The sequence below is a fragment of the Calonectris borealis genome, chromosome 7, assembly GCF_964195595.1.
Source record: "Calonectris borealis chromosome 7, bCalBor7.hap1.2, whole genome shotgun sequence".
In the NCBI taxonomy this organism is placed as follows: Eukaryota; Metazoa; Chordata; class Aves; order Procellariiformes; family Procellariidae; genus Calonectris; species Calonectris borealis.
This window is the reverse complement of record NC_134318.1, coordinates 13,840,683-13,863,731: the sequence shown is the minus strand read 5'-3', so window position 1 is coordinate 13,863,731 and position 23,049 is coordinate 13,840,683. Positions and strand designations below refer to the sequence as shown.

General features: G+C 37.0%; 1 protein-coding gene across 2 annotated transcripts in view; it reads right to left on the bottom strand.

The window, feature by feature from the left end:
- OGDHL (oxoglutarate dehydrogenase L) overlaps nucleotides 1-23,049 on the bottom strand; it is a 56,423-nt gene that overhangs the window by 21,383 nt on the left and 11,991 nt on the right. For both annotated transcript variants that reach the window (XM_075154334.1, XM_075154335.1), the window contains exons 4-15: nucleotides 19,789-19,891; nucleotides 16,228-16,343; nucleotides 14,116-14,270; nucleotides 10,469-10,615; nucleotides 9,777-9,867; nucleotides 9,080-9,259; nucleotides 8,576-8,704; nucleotides 8,013-8,192; nucleotides 7,590-7,742; nucleotides 6,127-6,229; nucleotides 5,372-5,500; nucleotides 2,867-3,017 (exon numbers count right to left, since the gene is read on the bottom strand). In XM_075154334.1, the coding sequence (XP_075010435.1) occupies nucleotides 2,867-3,017; nucleotides 5,372-5,500; nucleotides 6,127-6,229; nucleotides 7,590-7,742; nucleotides 8,013-8,192; nucleotides 8,576-8,704; nucleotides 9,080-9,259; nucleotides 9,777-9,867; nucleotides 10,469-10,615; nucleotides 14,116-14,270; nucleotides 16,228-16,343; nucleotides 19,789-19,891 (1,637 nt within the window). The remainder of the gene's footprint in view (nucleotides 1-2,866; nucleotides 3,018-5,371; nucleotides 5,501-6,126; nucleotides 6,230-7,589; nucleotides 7,743-8,012; nucleotides 8,193-8,575; nucleotides 8,705-9,079; nucleotides 9,260-9,776; nucleotides 9,868-10,468; nucleotides 10,616-14,115; nucleotides 14,271-16,227; nucleotides 16,344-19,788; nucleotides 19,892-23,049) is intronic.

The window sequence follows — 23,049 nt, the reverse complement described above, 5'->3', positions numbered from 1 at the left end:
TATTAATTTTTTCCTTAAAACAACTGTTGTTTGTCTTTTATGCAAAAATTTAATCTAATCTAATCTCAGCACTAAGACTTGAAGCAGTTGTATCCTCTTTCCTGCTATTTCCACTCGCATGCACCATTTACAGTTCTCTAGAACACCATTAATCAGCATTAGAATGGGGCACCAAGGAACACTACCAAAACAGAGATGACTGAAGTAATTACTGTAATCCATTAACTCTCTGAGCAGACTAACTGAGTGAATCACACCAATATGTCCAGCTTTACAACTGCTAACATAAGGACAGTTATTATACTGGTAACAACTACTGTGTGTTGTATAGCTGCCAACACTGAACTGAAGACTGAATCTTTTTGTACTTCCCTTTGCTGTAATGAATGCTAGCAAAAGAGCTCTGAAATGTATTTAGAAATCAACAATATAAGCCCAGGAAAAGACAGAATCTTTGAAGAACAGCACAGGGAGGGAGGGAGGTGAAAATACACACACCAGATAGCTGTCAGGCAGAAATAATTTTTGACACTGCCATTTTATTTTTGTCATTCAGCCAAAGATAGGAGACCTACCTAGGCAATAAGCTTCTTGAGCATGAAGTTTTGTTTCCCCAACAACAGGTGATTACAATGAGCATAGATGGACAGCCAGAAATACACAGACATGCAAGTCAGATTTTGCTGCTGCGCAATTGTCAGGTTTACTGACATCAAACCAGTACAGAATCAAGTCTTTCTCTCCCCCTTTCCTTCCCTTCTCTAGAGTGTGTCTCCAAGATGAGAAGGGGCCCAGTCCTATCTGCAGCTTATCTAGCTTCTGTCTATTGCTAATGTTGAGTACTGAAATAGCAAGAAAGCAAGCCGTCACACTGAATGCTGACAGAAAGTACTATTTTCTAGACAGCACTTCAGAAGCTCCAAAATAATGAAAGCACTCCCATCATGTTGTTTTCATTATGGCAATGCAGTATCTTCAGTTCTTCCCAAATTCTAGCTGATATTCCCTCTTCAATTAGTCCCAGAGACTTGAGATGTTATGTACTTCAAGGATTTTTGGGGGTGAAGAAGTGTCTTCTCAGAATAGAGAGAGGATAAAATGACATATACTTCCTATGTGTTTGCAATGTGTTTTTTCCAATAAAAATGCACCAGCATTTGCAAATGTCTTCAGTTGTTAGGAAAGTTGCTCACCTTTATTATAAATGACAAAGAAACCAAACCACAGCTAAAGAAGAGCAGCTTTACCAAGAACAGCGGTATCTCTTAGATATGCTTGTACCACAAGTTAACTTTTTCATCTATTCCTCTGATGCAATGAGCCTGAATACAGTGGAACAGGCTAAGTCTTACACATTTCTACAGTGTTCTCTTCTGTTTAACAGAGTAGTTGAATATTCTCTGACTTCCTCAGGTCCAAGGCATTTTTTTAATCTCACCCTTTATTGTTCAACTGCCCTATCACATTCATTACAAAAATTCATAATGACACTATAGGCTAGATCCCACCACCCATCAGGCAAACTCAAAATCCAGTGGTAATGCAGAACCAGGTTACTATAAATCAAACATCTGCAGTACCAGCTTCAGTCCTGAACTTCACAAGAATTTATCTGAATGCCTTTTTACTCCTTTTCTAAAAGACTGAATAATAAAATCCAGATGGCACGGGAATCCTTAGCTAGTCTTCACCAGTCTGAATAGCTTTTTATTTGAACATGTTTCCCCCCACCCCCTCATATTGCTGTGAGCACAACAATTATTTTTATCTTAAACAAACATCAAGAAAACCTGGAAAAAATTCTGGAAAATCCTCTTCCACCAGTGAGAGAACTGGGAATACAGAGAATCAGTATTCTCAAGACAAGTCTATAGGCGTGTGCTAGACATGACTAAGCACTCATCTGAAATAGGTGGGTAGGTTGCTAAACAATGAACACATGTGTTCCTCTCCCAGGAGATGCTCAGCACTTTACAAGACCATGGTACTGAAATCAAGGAGGATGAAAAATCAGGGCGGGGGGGCAGGGGAGGGAATCTCCACATTTTCAGTTTTGTTTTCAGGTCTTGTCCGAAGGATTGTGTTAAACTGCCATTAGAATGGGAGCAAAAATAAGAAAGCCCAAAAGACTGGATACCAAATGAAGCTCAGCATAGAAACAGAGCACTGTACCAGAGAAGACAGGCACCAAGATTTATCTCTCTTTTCTGCAAGCATTCAGAATGAAGCACAGTGCAGCTGCTAGTTCATTCACCCCCAGCAATGGGCTTCGCATCAAAGGCTTCAATTAAATACATCATTAACATTTCAGTCCACAGAGACTCAGGTAAGGCAGCAGAACTGCATATATTTTTACCGAGTGATCAGATTCTACGTTCATTCATGCTCCATAGTCATTAAAAGTCTCAGTACAAAGGATCTTGTTTCACTTTAAAAAGCCTTGCCAACTGGCAATGTGTTTATTCACAGGATACCCGAGTTCCACGCAGCCGCCACTGGAATGGTATTTAAAAGACTTCAGAATCTGCAGCAGCAAATACCCTTCTTTTACTTCTCAGCAATTAGATGGATTGCAGCTGAATTTTTAGTTAAAAAGCAGAAAAAAAAAATCATTTCTGCTTTTCTGCAAGAGAAGGAAGAAAGTATCTAAGAACATTTGTTCTGCCTTAAATACAATTCTTTAAAATGCTGTTTACAGAGACACAGGAGATTTGATTATTCTTGACTGCCAGAATCTATAACATCCAGATTGATGCTGAATAGCCTCAACTTCCCCTTCCCCGCAGAAGACCATATTGTTTAAAAAATGTCAAGGTGTTTCTTTAAGTATGAGACAGCATTTAAGTTAAGTTATTTCAGTACTCACCTAAAAGTACCCCTCTCCACATCCTGTCCACTTAGTCGGACATGGATCCCTTCTTTCAGAAAAGAGCCGAAAGCCATGTATTCTGCTAAGGCCCAGTCAACAACCCTGTTCTTGGTCATTTCCAAGCGGGCTCTCAAAATCCGAGAGAGTCCTACATTGGAATAAAGATCAGAAATCAATGGACCTACTTCAGAGATATTTCATATTCACATTACATTCACCGTTCTCCATTCCCGCTGGCTAAGTTAAACACAGATCCTAATAGGGTCTACAAATTGTTCTTCTAGAACTGAACTGCTAGCAAAGTCAAATACTTGTTTCCCAGGCAAAGGGTTGCATGATGTTCATATCTTGTTTTAGAAGAAGAAAGTAAGATTGGCTGTGTCAGAAACTACTGAGGAAAATTAAAAAGACTCATGGTGAAATACTACTTCTTAAAGATTTATCTTCACAACTCTAACACCAAGTACTGTTTTATAAGAGACTGAAAATATCAGCTATCGGGTTCGTGATTTTTTCTTCTCTCTTTCTCTCTCTCATTTTTTCTTGGCATTTGTCTTATTGGACTTCTGGAGGTGTTAAAGAGAAACAGGGCGGATTATTCAATACTATGAATATCATATAAATAGGAAATTGTAGCTGCTGCCAATGAATTTTCAGTTGGTAACCAAAACTGTTTTTTTTTCAGTGAAGATTTTATAACTTGGTAATGCAAATAAAGTTGCAACACTGTGACTTTTAAAGGGAATAAAACTTCAAAGCTGCACACCGGTGCTTCCGGCTTTGAGGCTATAAGCCTGGTGTATTCAGTGTCACTTGACATCATCTTATTTTCACATCTGCACTGATGCTTTTGGCAAGCAGTCCTATTTGTTATTTTCCCATACTGCCTTTTGTTACTTTCCTCATTTTTACAAATATGGGCCTGCTTTCTTTCCACACAAAACTATTCTCTCATCGAAATTATTGCATTTTAAGTAAAAAAAAAAAGATCTTGAAAGTTTTCTCTTTAGAATATACTAAACATTTAATAAAACAAAATAATCTTCCAATTGTTTGTTGAAAGACTGCGAGATATTAAGCTGTTTCGTTCTAGTGGAAGGACAAAGTACTTCAAAGGTGTTCTTCCCCTTCTAATTCTCCCAAAATTTTCTCTTTCATGGCCTTTTAAGCTGCATAAAAGAATCTAGCAGACCAAAGTTTCCTTTGAACCATAAATCTAATTTATATACGGGCAAATGTTACTTACTGTCAATGGTTAATCAAGTTACTAAAGAGAGACTGTCTTACCTTTTTAATTCAAATGTCTAATATTAAATTTTATTGGCTGACTATAATTTCAAATTTATCAGTGTCACAACAAAGTGTCGAAATGTGTAGAAGAGTTTTAAAGTTCATCTATTAATTGTATCTGCTCAACAAGCTTGCAATTGATAACTGGAAATGCCTTTATTATTACTTGTAATAATGCCTTTATCATTACTTGTAACAGCGTTTAATTGTCCCAAAGGAACACAAACACATAGAACATGTACAGCAGACACTTTATTCCTTGCTGGATGATTCTGGAGAAGAAAGATTAGCTAGAGATTTTACCCAGGAAAAAAAGCTCTTTCTCCTGATCCTAAGTACATTCCCTACCAGCCAACAAAAGCAAAAAGATCCCTAAACAAAGTGTCTCCATGTTTCCCCATGGCACGAACATGTTATTGCTTCCTGTAGAGCTGCTAGACTTCAATCTGACCAGGGAGTAAAAGAATTAACTCAGAACTTTGACACAGTGCCAGGCGCTCCCCAGTGAGACAGGCACATTTAACTTCTTACTGTAATAAATGCCAAATTCAGAATTGAATCTCTTCAGACGAAAAGCTAAGACTCTTTGAGAAAACGCTAGATTTGTGCTACCATCAACGCTAAATGGTAAGTTGAAAGAAAAACTGTGTCTGAATTTGCCCACACAGAGTCCATTCAGCTGTACTAAAATTAGGCTCATAGTATACCAGCAATGTTGCCAGGTCTGAAGAGACCAAGCTATATTCCTGAGTAGAAAGTTATCTAACTACAAGGAAAGTGTCTTAAGGGGACCTCAAATTACCACTGGTTGTAGCATTAACAAAAAAAACCATTAATAGTGCTTCCTGAGGTGGGTGCCTTACTTCCCAGTCCCACAAACATGCTGTATAGAGGCAGCATTTTCCACACGGACTTGAAGAATAAAAGGAGGTATTAACTTAATGTTACAAAGAGACTTTTACCTCCCTGAGAGGAAAATCTATTTTAATGAGGTAGGGAACAGAAGTGGCGTGATAGTGAAAGAACATTATGCTGAGAACAAGCAGCAGGACCTTAACTGCCACATTGTCCTTGCCCATACGGTGGAAGAGTTAAAATAAAAGTCACAGGCATTTTCCTCTTTGGGAAATGGCCCAACAGCAACTCGTGTGCAGAAATTTAAAATCTGAGCAAGAAACGTAGCCACTAGGAGAAACAAAGACTCCAGCTGACCTGCATGTATTTTGAAGTCTTTGACTGGCACTGAACTAGCTACATTGCCAATGTGAGTCAGCAGGTCTTCTGAAATGCCGGTTGGAGGACAAGACATGCTCTTGGGTTCTCCATCCACGTTAAAGAATCCTGGAAATAAAAGCTTTGGTGAGATGTTCAAGGACTGATTAAGAGATATCTACACTATCTACAATTTATTTAAAAACTTACAACTCTTAAAAGCCATTCTAAGCAGCAGCCTAAAGCCAGTTCTTCACCTTTCACTGGGAGACACAATCATTTTGATTGTTTGCATGACAACAGAACTTGATCTTACAGGCACACAATGATCTGTTTTGTTTCTGCTTTCACTCCCTGTGAAGTCCAAGTAAGTGGGCAGAGGCAGCCAATAAAAGACACATGGCACCTCAATCTCTCTCCCAAAAAAAAAAAAAAAAAAAAAGGAGCATGAGACATACTCCTTCTTCCTGAAGGCACAGTTAGTTAACATTACAGGAAAAAAACTTCTCTGCTAAACTGAAAAGACATCTTTTTCAAAGTCACACCTTACTTTGCATGTTTTTTAAGAAAAGCACCTCTTTCAAGTTGATCTGCCAGAATGTTTCATTTACTATTAACAGGGGCAAACCAAAGGTCACATATTTTATTTTAAAGGAACACTGTCCGAAAAAAAGCATTTAAGAGTCCTAGAATATGGACTCAAAATAAAAGTGCAATAATATTAACACTACGATAAGTGAAAGGACACTTCTTACCAGGCCAAGGTGAATCAAGCCAGTGCTTGATATGTAGAATTTTGTTATCCTTAGATCTAGTATATGCTTCTTCACATATTCTATCATACTTCGCAATTTCTTCCTACAGAACAAAAACTTTCTTTTCAAAACGAACAAACATAACACCTTTGTATCTTACAGACAACACCTACCATTCAGTGTGATAAAAACAGTTAACTCCAGAAGAAAATTTAGTTACAATTACGCAAACAAACAATTTCATTTTATCTGGGATCAAATTGCCTTCTAGAAACATGCCCACCCACGTTACTCTAAATAAATCATTTAGTTTATTGGACAGGTGTTACAGAGGAGAGTACCTGTAAAAGGTTGCAAGCAGTACTCTAGAATGAGATAGAACTGAAGTACCAAATAAAATTTACAGTCATACTTCTAAGATCAGCATTATCCAGTTCTCATACTTCAGGATACAGAAGCCACTAACGACTAGAAAAGAACCTCCTAGAAAACTAGTCTGGCTAGGAGAGTTTAGTTACGAATCTGCTGGCCACACCTATCAACGGCAACAGATACAAAGCCATATTCTGTAGAGGCAGAATGCCTCTACAATATCTATGTTTCAATCCAAAACCACACTCAAGTTACTAAGCTAGCTAATTTTTAAAGTAATTAACAGCAATGTTGAGCTCAGTTTGTACATCAAAACTTCCATCCAGGATCCTGGATCCAGTCACCAAAGCCCATGCCACTACTGGCACGCTCTTACAACGATTCAGGAAAGCTATTTCTGCATGAGCTGTGATCATTCTTGCGGATAACAGAATGCACCTACACAAACTGCTTTTTTGTTGATCTGCAATACTGTGTCACTACATAGTTAGCCACACCTTCTCAGAAGGTCCTTTGTTGCATCTGCTCTCTACACATTCACTTTCAAAAAGATTAAGGTAAAGACCTAACCAGCTTAATACAGGCACCAGACTCCATCGTTCTGGAATATTTCAAATGATCTCTGAACTTAGTTGAATTATTGCAAGAAAATAAAAAAGTTAAATTGATTTTATTGCATAATTGCTGGATACAAGCCTGCCAAGGTTATCAATATGAAGCTACAGTTATACCTATGAGCATTCAAATAGTGTCTTACTGCTGAATCAAGATTCTAGAGATGAAGAAGAATAGCTGACAAATGCCTCCATCTCCAACATTCACATCTGATCACCTTTTACAAATCTCAGAACTGAAGCAAATTTTTTTCTGTGCAATATGTATTAATTACTTCACAACACTTTCAGTCCTTTTGTTACAACAATACTATCTATTTTACATGAAAATCCAAACCAAATTGAATCAGAAAGTGTCAAAGGGTGAAGATTTATCACAGTAATGAAAGGAAGGTTTTTAAGCAGACAGCATACAGTGACAGTTGTGTCTTCCTACTGACAGCTTCTTAAATTCCCTTTAACTCTGTTGACATGTACCTCAAACTCCTGCAGTGTTACAGTCCCATCTGCAATCAGTTTGTCAGCATACTTCTTCAGCACCGGCACCTGCTTATGAATCTGCTTGTACATTAGAGGCTGGGTGAACATCGGTTCATCCATTTCATTGTGCCCTCTCCGACGGTAACAAACCTACAAGGGGAAAGATTGTTTCTGTTGGTGAGGAAAAAATGTAAAATGAAATATTTCAATTTCATAGTTTTATGGAAATTTTAGGAGGTTTATGGTATAAAAACATTTATGGATTCTTGTGGGGCTGTTAGCTGTTTGTTTTTTTTAAATGAAGAAACTAAATGCCATTAAAATCAAAATATGTTTCTTGACTGGGTCTTCTAAGCCACAGAAAAATAAGCAATCAGTACATAACAGACAGAATGAAAAGTTAAGAAAACCAAGACTTACCAAGTCAACCACCACATCTTTATTGAATGTGTTTCGCCATTCTGCAGCTACACTGCACACATACATCACTGCTTCAGGGTCATCAGCATTCACATGAAAAATGGGAGCATTGACCACACGAGCAACATCAGTAGGATATGGAGATGAACGAGCCATACGGGGGTCTGTGGTGAAGCCAATCTAAAAAAATCCAGAAACTTCCATTAAAATGTGGGCATCTCCCTCTACTTTGTTTTGAACGCTTGAGGTTTTCATTTAATAGTCATTTACACAGCAGGAGTATCAGCTTTTCATTTTGGCTAGCTAGCTTGTTTTTGCTCCCTTAAAAACAAAACAAAGCAAACCTAATCCAATTAGGTGTTATAAATTGAATGAAATAAATGTAGGTGACAAAATATTATCCAGTCAGAGTTGCTAGACACTGGGATCATTTTCAGGAACATCCTAACCATTCTAATAAACAGAGGGGACAATGCACCCAGCTAATAACAAACAAGAATAAAAAGAAACACACTAGCAACTATTCAGCAGACAAATTGATTGGAAAATGCTCTACTTGTTACCTGGTTGTTGACCACAACGTGAATAGTGCCATTCGTGGTGTAGGATGGGAGGTCACTAAGATGAAATGTCTCATAAACCACCCCTTGTCCTGCAAAGGCAGCATCCCCATGTAATAATATGGACATAACCTAGGAGGGAGGATTATACACACATATCCACACATATATTAGAAAGCAAAACTGCAATTTAAGCTTCTCAGCAGGATTTCTTTTGCTCCATATTTCTATAGTGCTTACAAAACAAAACTGTATTTTTATAATAAACCATAGACTTGTCAGCATTTTGCTGCCTTTGCTCAGTTTGCAAATGAAAGTAAGTTTTAAGCCTACTTCCTGAAGTTACCTTTGAGGTACCATGTCAAAAACCTTATCTAGTTCAACAGGCGATATATCCCTTTTGTGAAGGAGGAAGACTATGTGATACAAAACTACTAATAAACTGTTTTTATTAAAAATAATATGAACAACTACCAGTAAGAGTTACCATATTAAAAAAATCTTTACCTTTTTCCCTGCCGTATCCCCTCGATAAAACTGTTCAGCTTTTGTCTTCCCTTGCACAACAGGATCAACTGCTTCCAAGTGGGAAGGGTTAGCCATCAGGGACAGAGTGATTTTCTTGTTTGTTGCTCGGTTGATCCTCTCATGGTACATTCCCAGATGATATTTTACATCCCCAGATCCCTAACATGAAAGATGTAATCACAATTCAGGAACGTCATTCATACCTGCTGCATCCGATTGACTATGCCTAAAATTTGTGCCTCAGTCTGAAAAACGCATCTAGCTAATTGTACATCAGTATGCACTATGGGTTTGACACTGTAATTTCAAACGGGAACACTGTTCTTATTTTATTATCTTAGTGTGACTATCCAATATTGGATAAATTGTACAGAGTATTGATACTCATTTCATTTATATGAAACAAAGAAAGATGCTTAGAGATTACAAACTCAGTCAATTGACTTGGAACTTACTTACCTACAGTATTCCTGAGACACTTCCTGCGTGTTAGAGGTACAGTATAGTCTTTAAATTTGTTAAGAAATTTCACCAAATCATATTCCTCAAAGTACAAAAGACGACAATGCATTTCAGCAGCTGCTAATGCTATTTTCTTAATAACCATGACCAAAATGACTAAAAACTACCTTGAATGTTAACCTCTCTCTGTAGATCTATTGAAGAAGCATCTTACCTCATCAGCTGCTTCAAGCTTGGGATCAAACTGACAGAAGATCTGCTCCAGCTCTTTTCGGATTACGTTAGCCAATACATTCAGCCTACCTCTAAGAAAATTCCAAACATTAGTTATGTCTCAAAAATGGTAATAACAGAGTTAACAGCATAAAACTTATAAAATCAGCAAGGCATCTCTGTCAGAAATTTGCAAGTAAGAAGTTCACTTCAAACTTTTGAACCTGAAAGCCTTCATTCCACCCTTCTCCTCCCATTGCAAAGTTCCTTCAATGCATTCCCACAGAAGTTTTATAACACCTAGTTATCCAAGTATGATTAATGAATTTTGTAGCTATCTAGCAGTTTTAACATGATGACATTAATAATTAATTAATTAAGGCAGACTGCAAAAGTAAGTTTGATACTATCTCACCAAGCTTTCTGAGTTCTAGACTCTATGCAATGGGATAGATACCAGGCTGCTGCCACATTTGCTTGTACGCTGAAGGGAGTTTCGCTGGCGTTTACCTGTGAAGCCTGTCGCCTCTCACGGACAGGTATTTGTTACAGTTCTGGGTTCCCATTACCTGCTATGACCCGCTACTTGCTACCGTAGCTTCTCTAATATCAATTTCATTAATAAAATTCTAGAACCCGAAACTTGTCTTAAGACAATAAGCCCATTTGTTGGGCGGTTTCCATTGACATTACCTATGAGGCATCCCCATTATAACATATTCAATTCCCATTTCACTGGATTTATCAATGATGGTCTTAAGTGCAGGAATCATTACTTCACATCCTTCCAAACCAAATCTCTTTTCCGAAGACCACTTGCGAGCAAGGAAGTCTTCAAATCTTTGCCAAAAAGAAACACAAAAAAACAAGAGAGAGTGTTTGTATTAAGATAATGTAGAAAATACTTATTGTCAAACATCTTTTAGCAAATAAAATTACATTACATTGTTTTAAAACATCTGTTTTTAGACCTCGGGAAGTAAGTCACATGTAGGGAGGGAGACATAAAAGAGAATTAAGTCGCCTTTCTCCTCCATCTGAGAAGTATTTACCAGGACTTTGAAACAATTCAGACAGAAAGAAGAGTCTCCACCTCAGACAAAATTCACTTCCCAAGCTAAACTCTGCTCCTTCCCAGGTATACAGAACGTATACTGACCACTGGGAAGGCAGAGTAACAGCAAAGAAGTCTCTTCTATGGATTGAAGAAGACATAACAGAGAACCTGTATTTTCTGGAAGTAACGATTAAAAACTTGTAGAAATGCAGTTGAAAGCACACCTATTTCATAGGTCCTATTCAACGGCAGGGCTCCTCAGACTGGGTGATGTAACGGTTGGTAATGTGCCAAGAACTAGGACACTGGTATCTCTGCCTCAGCTGTGGCAGGAGAAAGATGTCAAACCTTGACAGCTCTATGTTCTTTCATTTTTTAATGCATTTGGGCCAGAGGCAACGTGAGTGATTAAAAAGTACCTTTTAACAAACGCTGAAAGGATTATATATTGTAAAGCTTGGAGATACAAAAAGTGAAGAAAATACATCTTCATGAAAATAACTGTATTAGTTACATCATCTGTGCAATACTTTGACTCATAACATTGCTGTAATTCATTAATACCCAGCTTATTGCTCACTTAGAATGCTGACATTTACCCCTTTAGATTGAAGTCCTAAAAGCAGTGAAATGAAGAGTTGCCAAAAGACTCTCCTTAGCTCACCCATCAATACCCTTACAATTCAGGCATGTAAGAAACAAGGCAGACCCTCAGCTGAGCTATGCCGCCAGAATTCCTCAGGGAAGTCTGTGGAGCTATGCCAGTTTATATAAACTGAAAGCGGGGTCCCATGCGAACAGCAAGTGCTACAGGGCAAATCAAAGTGGCAACTGTACACGCTGTTTTCCTCTTGTTTGCAGCTGCAAGTTAAGCCAGTATTGGACATGCAGAAAGTTCATTAGTTGAGGCAAACTGCCACTAAGTGTGCAGAACTACAATACTTCACAGTCACATCTTGCCAGTCCCCCATATGCCACTGTGAGTTCACAAGGGCTGGCAGTTCCTCCGCTGTCACTGCATGTGTTCAGTACCCAGCGAGGAACAAGTCTTATGAAAGATGGTTACTCTCAGAAGGGATAATCTAGAAATGCTTGACGCTGCACAGTCTTAAGAAGATGCCCAGATCAGACTACACAGTCAGGGTCTAGCATGTTTACTAATGCATACACAAAGTAGCTCAAAGATATACAATGAGTATTTTACAGGAGGAAGAGTTAAAAATGATCCTTTGTTCAATAACCTATCAGTGAACACACAAAGTAGGTACTAGGAAAAATCCTACTTTAAAATTCAGTTTCAAGTACCTGAAGTATGTGGTACTTGGAATGAACATTTTTGAAAACAGTATTCTTGAGCAAAATGATGACTATCTGCTTTACAAAGCCACAAATCTCAAGAGCACAACCAGTTTTCCACAAATCCAGATTTTTTTCTTGATCATTTTCAGACAAAAAAAAAGCACGCTAGAGATAGCTGAAGAGAAATCTATGTCAAACCTTTTTCATTTTCAGCAAACAATTAATTTGGCAGACGATGAACGTTCGGCTCCTTCATGCTACTAGAAACCCCAGATCTTTCCACAGCTTAGACAGGCAGGAATAAAAGCACAAATTCTTCTCTCAAGATAAATGGAGATGGTTCACGCTGAGGACTTGTTAAACAAACTTACTCAAGTGCAATATTCATTTGACAATTAAGTGACTTTTTTATTTCTGTTTAAATTAAACTCTTAACCAGACAAACAATCTTGCTATAATATTGGCAAAGAAAACCTGGCAAAAGTATCTTCCAACACCTCTGTCCTGGTTTCGGCTGGGATAGAGTTAAATTTCTTCCTAGTGCTGTGTTTTGGATTTAGTATGAGAAGAATGTTGATAACACACTGATGTTTTCAGTTGTTGCTAAGTACCCTGCTAGTCCAAGGACCGCTCCCATGCTGTACTGACCGAGCTAGGTGCACAAAATGGGAGGGAACATAGTCAGGACAGCCAGCCCAGCTGGCCAACGGGGTATTCCATACCATGTGATGTCATGCTCAGTATATGAATGGTAGGTGTGTTCCAGGAAGTACCGATTGCTACTTGGTTATCGGTCAGCGCGGGTGGTGAGCAATTGCATTGTGCATCACTCACTCTGTATATTCTATCATTATCATTATTATTATTATTATTATTATTTTCCCTTTTCTGTTCTATTAAACTGTCTTTATCTCAACCCACGAGTTTTTCTCACTCTTACCCTTCTGATTCTCTCCCTGTCCCACCGGGGGGAGGGGAGAGGGGAGCCGTGAGCGAGCGGCTGCGTGGTATTTGGCTGCCTGCCAGGTTAAACCATGACAACCACCAACGACCATTTCATTTTTAAGTCTTTGAACATACAAGCTTAATCAAAAAATGTGTCTTTATAAATCTCTAACTCTTGTGTTTATCAAAGGATATGCAAACTGTTTCAGATTGTAAGAATTGTAATAAATCTTGTGCCCGATAAGACAGTCTTGCTCTAGGGGTGAGAGGGTAATTCAGTCTCTGGGATCACAGTATTTCCATACAGATAGCCACAATGGGAGCAATCAATAAGCTGTTTGCAAACGTACTTTCATATACTGCAGAGACCAAAACTCCTGCTGCCAGGTCGTGCAACAGTACAGCACATCTTGGCATACCTCAAAAGGGCAAAACCAGGACTTGAAATCACATTATACCTCTCAAATCCAGTCCCATCTTGGCACAGCTTTTTAGAAAGACTGCTAGCATCCCAGCGAGTCAAACAACGCTCATGTCAACATTTCACTCATCTAAAAATTTTCCTTAAGCTGACTATTAGGATGGCTTCCTTTGATCATGTGCTAGTAGGAAGATGCACAGTAGATGGAATATAGCAGAAGAACAGTATCCAACGGTGTTATGACACCTATTTTCTGAAACAGGTTATGAATCTTTAACACAGATGCATATTACTAGTCTGTTGAAACAATTTTTTTCCCAGTTTATCTCTGCAAGCCACTGAAAACATTGCCAGATATGCCACTAAAGGCTGCACAAGTGTTACAGAACACAACCTGCCTTTTAAGAAAATAGAATACTAAAAGTCACTACACAGACCCTGACATACCTCACAGCACACACTTTCCTTTGACATCACAACCAGGTTAACTACACCCACCTGTACTCCAGATCTCAGACTCTTCACCTCCACCTCAGCAGTTTACAGACTGCACCAGCTTCCCACACCAGCTTACACCCAGCAGTCACAGAGCAGCTTCCCAGCACCACCCCAGCGTACCTCATTGAGCGCACCAGCCTTGCCAACAAAGTCCTTTTTTCCTCATTAGTAAACTTCATAACTCCCGGTGTCTCAAACTTCTGCCGGATCCACTGGCACTGCTCCACATCATTGATGAACATAAACTCCAAGCCAATGTGTTGGCAGTAGGTATTCTAGGATGTGAAAACACCAACACAGAAGCTTTAGGAGTTAATGGGCCATGAAGAAACAAATATATTTTTTAAATTATATTGTCTGTATACATTACTCTTCTGAAAGCTATCTTATCTTCCTCTTCCACTATATCTTCCCCACAGTAGTCCTATAAGCAAATAAATTGTTTTACTCAATCTAGTTTTGTGCCAGAAAGCCTTCTCTTCAAAGTAACGTTTCAAAATTCTGAATCTGGAAGATTCTCATTTGGTAATACATTCAAAGTAGGCCAATAAACCTGCCTTAAACTGACCAGTGTATTTCACTTAACTCGCTACTGTTCTTACAGGTATGATAGAGTTTTTTCTTTAGGTGCACCAGCAAAGATTTCAAGTCATTTATCAAAATTTACACTGTCTTTTGTAAATGTCACCTGAAATCAAGCAATAAAGATAATGAGAAGACAGCTATGAAGCCTCATGCAAATTATCTGATAACTGTCAAATCCCAGAATGTTGGAAATCTGAAAAAGAATCCAAGCAGCTAAGAGCAAAGAAAGGACTGGGAAAAACACAAAGACACTTCAGAAATTTTATCTCCTTGTTGCATTTTTTTAAATTTTCTTTTTCTTACCTTAGAAAGAATATCTCACCAGAAAAATGTGTCCAAAATACAGGTCAACAGAAGACCTATCGTGAGTTTAATTTGAGACAAATCCACTCTGAACACATAGTATGTGCTCTCTACTGCCTCTAAAAAGGAATTTAATGTTAACTTCAGCAAAAAAAAAAAAATCCAAAGCTCTGGAGAGAAGAGGGAAACCAGACGGTTATTTCTCTTTAACACAAATCAGTTCCTTGAGGCTTTTAGATTTTGCTATTGATTTTGTCCATTTATTTGTACATTACAATTTTAAGGATTATCTCTTGAAAACTGCTGCACAGACATGCTAGAAGTGCAAAAACCAAAAAGCAAATATAGAGCTCAAATGCACAACAGAGATGTTGTGGCTTAACAACCCACCATGCTGCAGCTAAGCCGATGTAATAGTCAAACGTGCAAGTCAACACATTCTCTCACATTTGCAACAGGTCAAAGCCACGAACCCTTATGTGCTCAGTAATTTTTTTATTTTTACATTCTTGTAACTCAATTCCATATTTCATCCTTATTTCATCCTTTAAAATGTTTCCTCACTTTTAGCCCTTTTTACTCCAATGGATTTCGCTACCATGCAACAGAAATCTCTACAACTTCAGTACTCCAAAATCCTGGAAAAAGCACAATCAGGAATATCCAATACTTACTAATTCAGTAGTTTACAAATTCATTACCATTCCTACTTGCTGTTTTGCTATCTGGAGTTCCCCTCTAACAATATTTATTCCTTTAAATTATTTTTGCTTTAAATTATTTTAGCTTTGATGACTTCACATGGCATAACCATATCACCTGTCAGATAATGAAACTCCAGAAAAAGGATTGGGGATGGAAAAGAAGGACCATCACTATCTACAAGCTACAGCTGGGCTTTCATGAATTTGGTACCCAATCCTCATATTTTACTCAGGTAGAAGTCTCACTAAAGCCACAGCTCTGAGAGCAACCCCTGCACGTCCTGAGTACTGTAGGCAAAGGTGGTTTATCTGTGGTAGGACACTTAAAAGACAAGTTCTAAAGGCTCTACTCCTTTTGAACAACATCAGCTCTTTACAGAACTAGGGCCCAAATCAGTATTCTACCACATTCACCTCTTTTATACTCATCCTTAATCTATGTATTTCAGAAATCCAGGCAATAAAACTAATAGTGCTGACATCTCTAGAAACAGTACAAGGGTTATTTTTAATGTCATTTGAATTCTTTACATGCTCTATCAATAATTGACAAACAGTAAGTTTTTTGTGACTGACAACTGGAAAAAGTTCACTTCTGTTTAGATGAAAACAATCACAAATCAAAAAATATCCCACTGACCTCCAGCCGTTTGATGATCTCTCGTAAAGAAAGACTGTTCTCATTTCCTCCTATGAAGGTGGTTGTAGGCAGCTGAAAGACTTTGTCCAAATCTGATTCATGCAAACCATAAAACCCTACAACAGGTACATTATCAATTTGCAAAGCAGGGCAGGAGACAAAAAGGAAACCAGCATTGTTTTTCAAACCACCATGAATTAAGTTTAATAAAGCAATATTAAGAAAGAAGGTACCAGATTAAAAATTGAAAGTGTGAATACTTTGGAGGCATCTATTAGTACAATGTACTTTAGTCTGGCTTTTAAAAATAAATGTTTTAATTAAATTAAGTTATTAATTAAGTTTTTATTAATTAAGTTATTAAATAAGTTATATAAATACTTATATTTTATATATTATATAAATATAATAATAATATTAAGTTAAAAAAATAAGTTATTGTTTGATTAGAAGTACCAAACCATTCATTCTTAAATGCACAGATAGAACAACTGAAATTAAAATCACCCAAAACTTTTTATATTTTAGCAAATTAGCATATATGCCATCCATTCTCCATATTATACCTTGCACTTCACTGTTTAGTAAAATAACTAACTGTAATGCTTGGGATTTCTTCCTTGCTCTATCATAGGCAACAAACACAGAAAGAACCACTTTTCACAGACAGAACCAGCTGGTTGGAAGCAAACTAGATTAATTTATACAACATTAATAGATAGACTAAGAGAAAATACAGAACGTGTTCAATGTAATGAACTGGTAGAACTTCCAAGGTATCTCTAGTCACCCTCTTTATAGGGAAGTTGGTTTGAAATAGCCATGTAATGACCTGTACAGCTCTCTTTCCCAGTCGGTGACCCCTTATAAAACAAGACAGATTTACACACACACACCCCGCAACTAAGACAAGGGCTTGTTTAAGCATAGCATCCCATCTTGATTTAGACATATCTAAACTTCTTCTGGCTGAGAATATGGTTTAAGAAAATATTTAACTTAGCTGTTATGAAGTTTCAAAAGCCAAAATACACAACAGACAAGACTGAAAGACTGGTATCACTGCAAGTTAAAGGCTTTGCATGATAAAGTTTAATCTAGACCTGTTGAATGAAGAAAGGAAAAATAGCTTCTTACAATTCTAAGAAGCAAATGTATAAAACTTATAATACACATTACATACAATTATAGAAACTTAGATATACATAAAAATTATATATGTGTGTGTGCACATGTAAAAATATTTTTAAAACTAAAAATAGCTTCTCTGTTTTTAATTTTGAACTCTTTATCCTAGGTCCGGATAAGCTGCAGGCATCCACTTTAACACTGATACGACAGCCTGCACATAACTCTTAAATCAATATAGAATAGTGCTCTGTATTCCCTGTTAAATGAATTTTCTGAAGATGAAAGTGAAGAAGCAATTTAAAGATGAAATAATAACGGAACTTAGCATTTAGTCCTATGGCCTGACTTCAACCCTGTGTTGCCACCACTTTTACTACACAGCACTGTCAGTAATAACACATTTTTGTGTTTTTAAAATAATATATTTTAAAATATATTTTAAAATACTAATTTTGGTTTTAATAATAATTTTAATAATATATTAAAATGTCAAGTCTGGAGTGACCAAAAGAAGTGTTTGTGTAGCACTATTTCTCCTTTTTGGTGCGGTAATAGGTTTTTCCAGCACCAAATAAATTCTGGTTTTCTATAACCTATAATGCTAAAAAAAAAAAAAAAAAAAAAAAAAAAAAGAAGGGAAAAAAGGAGGAGGGGGGAGGGACACCAGGGATGACAGGGGCTTTAGTGTCATTTGAAACAAAGCATGTGAAGACATCCTATTTTTTTTTTCCTTTGCTGACTTTCTCTCAGACTTCACAGGCTCTTCATGTTCTGTTATGCAAAAACCAGAACACATACAGGAGTGATTTGGGCACACACAGAACATCTGTGCCTTGTACTGCAGCGCCGCATATTTACTGAAGCATCACCTCATGTTTAAAGAGATACAACCAAGAGCTCCTGAAAGCAATTCTATAACTTGAACTATGCAGTAGGTACACCTGTAACTGTGACTCCCAGAAGAAACTTCCTATCAGAAAGTTTCTTAAAAAAGAAACCAGAAGACGGGACAAAGAAAATGCACAGAAAAATCAAACACTAAAATACTTTCTCTACTACCAGAGGCCTTTCATAAGTTTCCTGCTTGGAACATTCAAGGATCGGCAACGTTTGAGATCCTTCCCTTTTTTGTTGTGCCAAGACTAGGTTAGAAATTTTGTTTCCCCTCACAAACCGAAATATCTCTTCAGTTACGCTCTCAGACACATCATCTCCTTCAGAGGTCTAGCATACTTTTTCCTATGCTCATGGTGCCTTCTGACCAGTCACAACACCGTACTAAATTATCTGTAGAGTTTAAAGAAATTTGTACTGACGTGCTCACAATCACCCAACAAATTATATTTACTCAGTAAATGTCTAATGTATTTTCTAGTAGGTACTTCCCTTTAATTAAAGCTGACAAACTTCAAAGAGAACCCCTGATTTGTGTAAGCACCTGTCTATTTACAGTCTTAAGCACTCCACTGCCTTTATATAATCAAGGGTCAGAACTGCTTCTTCCCCTACCACCAGAAATAAAAAACACAGCAGCAAAGAAGCAGTAGATGTACTTATAGTAAAATTAAGCAGAATGTGTTTTATCTACTACTTGCACTATGTTTTATGTCTGGTCCAAAAAGCTTCCCTTCAAAGAAAAATTGATTCAGTGTCTTTATCAAGTAGAAAACCACCTTTTAAACATACCAGGTAGATTGAAGAGTAGAGAAAAATCAATCAGATGGTTTTTTTATTCAAGCAGAGAGGAGCAAAGAAATTGATCAGTGCAATTTCTCAAAGATGTGCCCTCTTAGCAACCAGAATAACCTTTGCAAAAGCAAACGCTAGTATATGACACTCTTCCAGCAGTAAACTAAAATGATCACCATTGGACTATATACATAAGTCAAGAATTCTACACTTTCCGTGTTTTCTTCTGATAATTTCAAACAGAATTCTTCAAGTTATACAAGAAGTATCAGAGGCTAGAATCCAAATTTGGTATGAAATTTACCCTAAGTTCCTCTATCCAGTGTTTTGTTTATTGCTTGTTTTTCCTATTGACTAGCCTTCAGCTGTCCCCAGTCAAAACAAGTATCAAGCATAATGGTATAAAAGTAATTTAGATTACCAGAATCTTGGCCCAATGTATTGATTAGTATTGATTTCTGGTGTAGTTCAAAACCATAAGATTTGGGGGTTTTATAAAGTGTTTATAATCATCATTCATCAGAAGGTGAATTCACAGGAACCTCACCTGTGATCTCAGAGTAGAAATTCCATTGTCCTGAAATTTGAGCCTCCTTACAGATGCTCAGAGAAACTATTTCATGATACCAGTGAGCAGAAAAGGTAAAAGCTTCCCTGAAATGTCTTATGAAGTCACCTCAGCCCAATGAGACAAAAGAGACAAACGACCATTGCAAATAACAAGGCATATAGTGCACATACCAAGTTTATCGATTGTAGTGATTAAGTCAGACGGAACAAACGAATCCAAGTCTGCATCCAGAATTCCAAGGGGATCCAGCTGAGCGACATGGTGGCCACGGATCTGAGAAAGGAGAAAAGTGAAAGAAAAATGAAATCACTCTAACAAGTCAGACAAAGGGAAAAAGTCACTGATATTTCCCAAGTTTTCCCCTAACAACAGGAAAAAAGCATTATATCTCTGGATATGTATACCACCTTTATTAAAAATTGCTGAATACACATTAGAACATAACCTTTATTTTGTCTGACATACAATTTAAACTGGAATTACACTGAAGTCGAAGTAAAGAAAACTACTAAAGATTGTACTCTAAGTCTCTGGGTAAAATTAAGAAACTATGACTAGTCTATAGATCCTATCATTTGCTAATTCAGTCATTTTGTATTTTTGCCTGAATCCTCCTTTCCGCACCTGCAGAATACTAAAATACAGCATTGCTGACCTAAAACATAGGTTGGTGCTGAAGAAGTTTGTATTGGAAGTGAAGGGATCAGCCTTCATTAGCTCTGTTCCATATCAGATAGCATTTATTTTCATTCATGAAATTTCAGGAACTTCATCTATGATAAAATTGACATTCAAGACACCAAAGAACACCAATTCAATGGGGAATTCAGCCAGCTTTCAGTTATCAATATGACTGGTGTTAATGCATGCCACAAGTTGCTATAAATTAGTGCTTTATGTTAACATGTAACATTGCTACAGAAGAACTAACTAGTTGATTCAATAGAGCCACAAATAAAAAACAATTTTTTTAATGTAATGTCTCTTGTGCATGATTCTCATATACCAAATTAGCTCATTAAAAGCTTTTTATAGATGAATATATGAATATTTTCTCCTTAAAATTTTTCAGATCACTTAGGTAGAATTTCATTCACACTACTAGTATCCTAATTGTCTCTGAAAAAAAAAATTTAATAAACTGCAATATTAATAATGAATTGCATCACACAGTAATAAACTGTGATTAAAGTGTGGTTCATCAAGAAGTGACTTGTAAAAACACTATTCAAATGTTCTATGTTTGCAGGAGAGTTCATAACAAAATGCTTTCCACTCATAAGCAAACAGAAATACAGCATCTTTTTTAGAACCACCACCCCTGTAAATTCAGCCTGGCCTCTGAGATTCTTTGCATCTCATGAATCACCAGTAATAAAACTCTGACAGGCCAAATGATGCCCACGGCAACATCTGTGCCACCTCATTGTTTACAGCGGCACAAAGTCTATCTGACTGGAACTAAGCAAACAATTCTGTCTCAAGCATCATCAACAGGAAACAATTCCCCTCCCTACGCTACATGTGCTCTGCAGTATTAGTAGGAAGAGGAAGAGGATTAGCAAGAATGCCAAAACCCAGAAGAGCAAATCAGTAAAGTGCTGTGCCATATTACACTCCAGCAGTAGTTTGGTCTTTAACTAAAAGACAGTATTTTCCTCAATATCAACTTATTTTTTAATAATTTCCACTTCTTTCGCTGAATACAGAAAACAGTAACAACTGCAAAAATCAGAGATCAACCTTGTGACAATACATGGAATGCATAGAAAATTTTCATCAATTGCCATAAATTTGACTAAATGCAAGTCCAGACTACCTGAAACTAGACTTTAAAATAATATTTTCTAGACACAGATGAAAAAAAAAAAATCTACATTATAAAAGAAGACTCAAGAAATTAATTTAGGTAGACTCATTTTTGTTAAGACACACATTTCACTGGAAATCCTTCTTTCAGTGCGTCCAGTGCTCTGCATTAGAAAAAGCAATAGATTAACTGCCTTTTCAGAAGACCAGCTCAACAGACCACAAAGCAGTTTACCACAAAAACCATAAAATTCTGACAGGTTTGAGAAATGAAAATTCTGTATGCTTCTCTATTTCATTTCATTATCAGGCAAAGCAAGGCCACAAATTGATCGTATCCCTTCAACACTGAATTTAGAGGGTATTAAATACCTTTTAAAAACAGACAGTTGCCTTCAGTAATCCTCTTTCATTGTTTGTGGCAGACACATGGGTGCCTGCCATTTACACAGACATTCCTGTTCCATCACTTGAGTCAGACGGCACACTCTTTCAAATACAGGAAAGAAAATGGCAATCCCTGAGCTATTTTCAAGTAACTGGTGTCAAAGCAGCCTAACATTCTCCAATTTTCTCTAATTTTCAACAAATTTTTAGTGCAAGCAAAAGTGAATGGGCTGAAGTGGTTGTTTTCTACATAGCTATTTCTAAGAAAATTTCGTATATTCTTTATATTCACAAACCTTTCTACTCTTTTACAACACCTCTCCAACAGCTGGATTAACATGGTTCATATCTGAATCAATGGTGACAATGCAATGCATACAGAAAAAAAGGTTTTTAAAGAAGTTCCTCTTCTACTCCTCCGATGATAGCAAACAGGAGTTAAAATTCTTAGTGCAGGGCAGAACAGATCTGCTCAAGTCAAACTTCTTGGGAAGTTACATATTTATTTAAAAAAAAAAGGCAAAAAAAATTTCTAAAAATCAAACTGGAATATTTTGCTCAACACAGATCTACATGTTTAGTGGGTTTTTTTTTCCTCTTTCACAGTGTTTTTAAGCCTTTTAATGAAATTAAGGTATTAAACACAAGTCTAAATAAAAACGTTTAAACTTGTTTTACATTTAGAAAACATCTAACCAAAGCCATTGTGCTATTTCAAAAATCCTTCTTCTTTTAGAGGAAAAAAGGAAATTAGACTTAATTTCTTAATTTAATAAAAGGGTTAAAAAAATCTGAGTGTGAAACAAAGTCAACTTTGATGAACAGCTCTCTAAAAGAAATTCATCAAAGCTGACCCAAACGCAGTACTGTCAGCCTCCCAAAATTCAACTCTGGTTAATTCATTATTTCTCCTCTCTCTTTTTACCTATAATTCTGCTCAAATCAGGAATCTCAAAATTCACACTAGATGTAAGAGAAGGCAAGCACATTTCTTCCTTTCTTAAAGAAAGGTAGTAACATTTAGAACTGTAATACAAACTCCTCTTTCAAGAGGTGAAGACAGACTTGGATCATGGAAAAGTCTGCTGTTGAAGAGAGGGAAAAGTTCTTATTTCACTGTACACATCAGAAGATTCATTAGTACCAGTATATCCAGGACAACTCCCTTTCTATGAAGCAAAACTATTTCAGATAACTTAAGTTTTCCAATTTGGTCAAGTAACTTACTGAATCAG